The 6,734-nt window shown below is 41.7% G+C and overlaps 1 protein-coding gene across 1 annotated transcript in view; it reads left to right on the plus strand.

Moving 5' to 3' along the window:
- The window catches only part of spns1 (SPNS lysolipid transporter 1, lysophospholipid), a 15,836-nt gene extending 9,123 nt beyond the window's left edge, over positions 1 to 6,713 (plus strand). Inside the window, 8 exon segments of the mRNA XM_020613237.1 lie at positions 158 to 293; positions 467 to 603; positions 2,543 to 2,695; positions 2,815 to 3,004; positions 3,534 to 3,599; positions 3,786 to 3,884; positions 4,695 to 4,863; positions 5,371 to 6,713. Of these exon segments, the coding sequence (XP_020468893.1) occupies positions 158 to 293; positions 467 to 603; positions 2,543 to 2,695; positions 2,815 to 3,004; positions 3,534 to 3,599; positions 3,786 to 3,884; positions 4,695 to 4,863; positions 5,371 to 5,441 (1,021 nt within the window). The 3' untranslated portion in view covers positions 5,442 to 6,713.
- Positions 6,714 to 6,734: the final 21 nt, after the last annotated feature.

Here is a 6,734-nt window from a genome sequence, read left to right on the forward strand (position 1 = left end):
CCTGTGGGCAGGTAGAGGAGGAAGTTTTCTTTTAACAATGCTCATCACCATAAATAAATTCTACATTAATACATACATGGCATTATTATTCAGCAATTGCGTAAAATAATATTTTGAGTGCGAATGTTCATATGAGCACAGCTTATCTTCATTCATAAATGTTAAATCTGATGTTTTTCCCATGATTTCTCCATCAAACCTTGTCTTTATCTTTTGTAACTGTTAGTGGTCTTGGATACATCGTAGGGTCACAAGTCACTGCCGTAGCAAAGGACTGGCACTGGGCTCTGCGGGTAAGCTGGTTTCATCTGCTGGAAACACATGGGCTCTTTTTTTGTTGAATGAATTTTAGCGTGCAGATATTTTTCATAATAGAACGTATAGTCCTGTACATGGATCAGACCGCGAGGGTTACCAGGCTCTGTTCTGCCTGTTCAGTCCTCCGACACCATTTCTTCTCCTGCAGGTGACTCCGGCGTTGGGGCTGATCGCAGTGCTGCTGCTGCTGTCCGTGGTCAAGGAGCCGAAAAGAGGAGCCATTGAAGCTCGACAGGACCTGCACCAGACCAGCTGGCTAACAGATCTGAGGGCCCTGAGCAGGAAGTAAGTTCAACTTCACTCATATCTAGAAACATTCAGTGCTGGATTACTGGCAGGTTGAGCTAGGCTCCAGACACAAAGTATAAAAGTCCCAAAACTGTTCTCCTCTTTTTATTTCCTACAACTTTGTTTAAAACAAATGACAGTATTAACGTAGCACATGGGTATTTGTTTGTTTCTGAGTCTCTGGCTGAAACAGAAGCTTTCATAGGCTAAAGGAGGGCTGGGCAGCTAAACGAATTTTAACTTCAGTTACGGTTTTGGCTTCTAGTGATTAAGAAAACAAAATAATTGCACTAAGATGAATATCGTGCCCCATTCCATCTTGCAATGATGCTCTCGTTTTGCCCTGTGTTCAGTCCAATCCAGTGCGCACCCTGTCAGAGCTCTACGGGGAGAGCATGTTTGTACTGTACACGCGATAAAACCCCCGTGAGTAAAAAGTCATTGAGTAATGTGTCAGAACCTTGCTAAATGAATATAAACTTGCAGAGAAAGGATTATTTAGGCTTTGCACGCGGTCTGTCATGCACCGCCAGTTTGTGTTACCGTAGCAAGCTTTTTAAGCTTGTTATGAACAAGCAAGAACTGTTAAACAAGAGGGATGTGTGGCTGCGTTGTGGTTGAGCCCAGCAGCATTCTTTGGGTTATGACAGCCAACAGGCTATTGTTTACCTGAAGTGGCCTGAAGCTTTATTTGTAAAATAAATGCAGAGTAATAGCCTAAGTATTTAGGCTAAGATTTCCTCTGAACTGTCAGTTACAATTAGGTTGATTTTTTTTTTTTTTTTCAGTTTGAATCATTTAAAGTTACAGAAACCCCAGCGTTTAAAGATTTTTTTTTTTTAAAGTTCAATAAACGCATGATGTTTCCAAATCACTAGGTAATCGTATTAAATAATCATGATCTCGATATTGATAAAAATATCATGATTATGATTTTTGTCATAATCATGCAGCCCTAGACTGAAGTCTGTTCGGTATTCGGTGAGAATTAGGCAGCAGTGCATGGGGTGTTGGGGTGTTGGGGTGGGTGGCCAGCCAGGAGAGACCCTGAAAACATTAATCCAGCCATGATAACATCATATAGTTTTTAGCATTCACAGCTTACAGGTCAGTATGATTGTTGGATATATGCAGGGCTTTTGTACCAAAACCAAATTTAGCTCAAAACAAGCAGATTTGTCTAAATATACTCAGTTACCAGTTTATTAGGTACACCCATCTAAAACTACTGCAGTCTAATCCAGCTGTCCTGCAATAAATCCTCCTTCATGAAAGTGATCATGTTCATCTTTTGTTAAAGCCTTTTTAGAGAGTTGATTCATTTTCGAGGCTGAAGTTTTTGGTTGACCCGTTCATGGCTCTTCAGCACACTGTCAGCTCCCAGATAGCGAGGTACGTGGAGTAGGTCTCAGTGGTCCTTCATCCACCACGGCTTAGCAGTGTACGGTTTAGAAGTATTTATGAAACATGATGCTGGCATCTTTTGCAACTTGCAGTGCTGATGTCTGATGTGAAACAGACCCCAGGTGTTAAATATTGTGGGAGCATTGTGGCACTTCCTGTAACCATCCTGTCACATCTGAGTCATTGTGGAACATTTACGGAACGGAAATAACAGAACGGCGTAACTTTTAAAAGATAAATGAAGCAGCAATGTTTTGCATTCAGTGTCTGAAAAGGGCTGAAGATAAAGAGCAAACATCTGAATTTGTTGAAAGTATCATCAACCTCCTGTGAAATGGCCACATATGTAGGGTTGTTCTGGGTTGTAGATCACCTCCAGCTCCTAACACTTACATATACTGAATACCTGCTGTGAATTGAATTCATCTTGATGAGGGCTGAAGCTTTGTTTAGGCTTTTCTCAGAGTTTTCATGGTTTTCTGTGAGTCCCGTGGAGGAGCTGCTGCACTGTCTTCTTTTCTATTGTTTGCAGCTGCAGCTTTGTGTTGTCTACTTTCGGCTTCACAGCAGTGGCTTTTGTCACAGGCTCTCTGGCTCTTTGGGCGCCAACTCTCCTCTTCAGAGCAGCAGTCTTCGCCGGGGAGAGAGCTCCCTGCGTGGAGGGGCACTGCGCCTCCTCAGACAGGTAACATACCTGTGGTTTTATTCCTCAGTTATGTAACAGTTGCCCACTGAAAATTGATTTCGTTATTAGAAAGAAACTGCAGCATCCTCACATTGTTACGGTTATTTCTATTCTGACAGCCTTATTTTCGGAGTCATCACCTGCATCACTGGTGTGCTGGGCGTGGCCAGTGGTGTGCAAGTTAGTCGGCTGCTGAGGACGAAGACGCCCAGAGCTGACCCGCTGGTCTGTGCTACTGGTCTGCTCCTGTCAGCACCGTTCCTCTACCTGGCCCTCGTTTTTGCTGAGGCCAGCACCATCGCCACTTATGTGAGTTTGCATCCTTTTGAGTTTCGAGAGTACTGTTATTGTTTTCTCCAACAGCATCAGCCAGATCATAAGAGTATAAAAGTACCAAATGTGCAGCTCCACTTGTTCCGAAAGAGGACGTGGTCTAATGTATGAATGTCTTCCTGTTCCTCCACCTCCTGACCGCACAGTGCTGCTGAGAAAGGTGTGAGGCCAGCAGTCGGACTGTAAACTCCTGTAGTTGTCCTAAGGGAAGAAACACATAGATCACTGGGAAGCTGCACTCAGCCACCTGTGGGTGGGACAACCTGCTGTCAGTGTAATAGTGTTTTCCAGCTGTATCCACTCTTGCTGTTGCTTGGATTCACAGATGTAGATCCTGACAGCCTTGTCACACTAACACCTAATAAAGTTCTTCATTTGTAGTCATGTTTGTGTCCACACGATGAATATCTCTCTTAGCTCTGATCTGGTCTCCACCAACTGCCAAGGGAAACATTTGTTCAGCATTGAGCTTCAAATGTGATGTGTTTGTTGTCTGTCCCCTCAGGTCTTTATTTTCTTTGGAGAAATGTTCCTGTGCATGAACTGGGCCATTGTGGCTGATATTCTACTGGTAAGAAACCAGTCTCTCTCTCTCATACACTGACCTTTTCTCTGTTTGTGATTACAGTTTGCACCCAGTTTTTAGTTTGTGATTACAGTTAAGGCAGCTCTGGGAAACGTTCCTGTTCCACTCTTCTGATTAAAAGTCAAAGGTTGCGATTTCATTGCACTGTTGACCGTGTTGTCTGTGTCCCAGTATGTGGTTGTTCCCACTCGGCGCTCCACGGCTGAGGCTGTGCAGATCGTCGTCTCTCATCTGCTGGGAGATGCAGGAAGTCCGTACCTGATCGGAGTGGTATGTCATTGTGTACATGCACACACACAAAACATGACAATAGTCATTTTAGAACGGTATAACATTATGTTAATTATTATTTATAAATAAAGCATTTTTTATTGTCCTGTTTATTAGTCAGCCACAGAGGGATGACAGGAAATGGAAGAATGGAACAAAGACGATTTGTATCATTTGTTAGACTAAACAAATCATGATTGTAGTAGATAATGTAATTGCTAATATGGATAAATTATATATACCATATACAGGGTTTTCCTTGGGGTTTCATACGGTTTAGGTGGGGTTTTTTTATTTGAGAGAAATTCTAGCTTATAACATTTATGTAAATTCAACTAACAAGCTTCCTTCGCTAACGTAACTTAACTAATTCAGCATGCGTTAGCAATTTCTTTACTTGTAAAATCAGTTACCCTTCACAAGAATTGCTCCCCAACAAAGCTACAAACTCATAAGCGCTGCGCCCTAAGCCTTTCTTTGGTAGGGAAAACCCCATCTGTTAACACTTGTAAAACTCAGTAATTAAAATGTCATTTTTAAAAATTGCTATAAAAACCAAACTGTAAAAAATGGCAACTTGCCATTTTACAGGAGGTAAGAAGAGCCAGCCTGTTTCCCCCTGCATCCACTGTTTATGCTAAGTTAGGCTAATCAGCAGGTTCTGTGTGGTGATGCTGTTGATCAAAGTCAGACAAACTAGTCCTGACTCTGCCAAAGAAGGCAGGTCAGTGTCACAGTCCTCTGCAGTATGTTTCAGTCCTCCTCCATGAAGATAACTCTGCTGCCTGTCCTCCCTTCTGCATGTCTCAGGTTTCAGACTCTTTGAAGAAGACTGACTCATTTCTCTGGCAGTTCCGATCTCTGCAGCTCTCTCTGCTGCTATGCGCCTTCGTGTCTGTGGTGGGCGGAGCTTTCTTCCTCGCCACCGCACTCTTCATTGAAAGAGACCGACATCGGGCTGAGAACTATGTCTCCGCAGGTGAGACACATTGTTTTGTGTACACTGCAGCTCATACGAGTTCAGTTCCCTGCAGATGTGGGATTGTTTCATCCAATCATTGCTTTTACTTTGATTAAACGCAACACACACCTGCCAAGACTGAGTAAGAGCTTTGGGACGGATCGGAGCAACTATCACATCGAGCAATAAAATATTTGGGATGTACCCAGTGTATGGATTCAGCTCAGTTTTACCACGTGGCTAATTTTAGAATCGGCTGAGTTTCTGCCATATCTGTTGATGTTTGTCATGCAGTTTTGGCTTATGAAGCTGACAGTCATGTGCTTTCCTGGTATGGCAGAAATTTTACCCAGTCTGAGGTTTGAGCAGTTCTGCGATCAACATAGCTGCTATTAGATGATCTGTCAAAAACTGTAGTGAGCTAATTTTAATATGAGTGGAGTAGCATTTTACAAAATAAAACCGCTGGCATGTCTTCAGCTGTGGAAACGGATTCACTTTCTTCTCACCTTTCTGTTTTCCCAGATGGCGAGCCAATTGTCGTACCGAAAGGCGGCCGTTCCACCCAGGTATCGGTGTCCAGTGTTCTGATCTGACAGAAAGCTGAGGGAAGTTCTTCTTGTGTTCCGCCTGGGCCTACACACCTCTGGTCACTTTACTTGTGTTTTTTAGGACTGAACACTATCTGCCATGCAGAAACATTTTAGGATATGTTTATTTAAAAACTTTTTTTTCTTTTGGTCAATATTACATTTTTATAACCTGACCTGGGAACGTGCCGGCATTTCAGGAGATACATTTGCATTTGGTTTCCAGATGTTATTTTTGACATGAGGTTTACTGTAAAGTTTTTCAGAGCAGATTTGACTTTGAAAGACAAGAGACTGAGGAGAAGCAGCAGAAGCTGCTCTCTGGGTTTACGTTTACATGTTACTCCACACTCAGGAGCATGTTGACCAGAGTGAAGCGACATGACTGTAAACCAATAAATATCTTGTTTACCATCGGTGGCAGTCAAAGCTCACTGATTTTGGATGAGCCAGAGATCCAGAAAAGATAGACAATAAGATCCAATATCCTTAGTTTTAACTATAACCAAAAAAAAAGGTTGCCAAACTTTGAGTGAATTCTTTTTTTGTGGGGTGAGGGGTACAGGGCAAGCTTTATTAATCAGCTTTCATAATCATGTATTATAGGTTTGAATGAGTTTGAATAACACTAACCTTCTTCCAGTTCGGTAAATGAATGGAGAAAAAAGGGAAGAATCCTTATTAGCCCTTTACCTTTTTATTCATTTATCTTTTACAAGCATTACTACTGTTGTGTTTAAAGCAGGGCTTTTTAAAGAGCTGCGACTTTCTATTTCAGCATTCTCGCAGGTCTCTCTCTGGCTCTTCGTGTCATGTCAAAGCACAGTCTGGCTCAGTGCGCTTCACCAGGTCAACCCAGAAACTAGTTTGATGGTTTGTGTCCAGCGAAGGCAGGTAGAGCACATGCTGCTGAAAATGTCATGTTAACAATGGTCATTTAAAAAGGAGAGAAGCTTTTAAATGAATGTGAATAATCAACCTCACACTATTTTAGCTGATGTTTTTTGTGAGCTATTAAACCAGAATAAACTTGTCGGATGTTTGTGTTTGTAGTTGATGAAGGCAAAAATGTCTGTCATGGAAATGTGTTGGTAACATTTTAGTAACAGGTACAAAAATCTCAACAAGAGCATGGAAATAGTTTTTTTTTTTTGGTTTGTTTTTTTTAATGAGCCAAGATAAGAAAATATGTTGATACTGACACAGAAGTGGCAGGATAGAAATTTGTCAGCATGCCAACATGTGAATATTGTATTTAAATAATTTTAAAATCAAAGTTAAAAAAAAAAAAAAAAAAAA

This window comes from Monopterus albus, unplaced genomic scaffold, assembly GCF_001952655.1.
Source record: "Monopterus albus unplaced genomic scaffold, M_albus_1.0 scaffold131.1, whole genome shotgun sequence".
Classification (NCBI taxonomy): domain Eukaryota; kingdom Metazoa; phylum Chordata; class Actinopteri; order Synbranchiformes; family Synbranchidae; genus Monopterus; species Monopterus albus.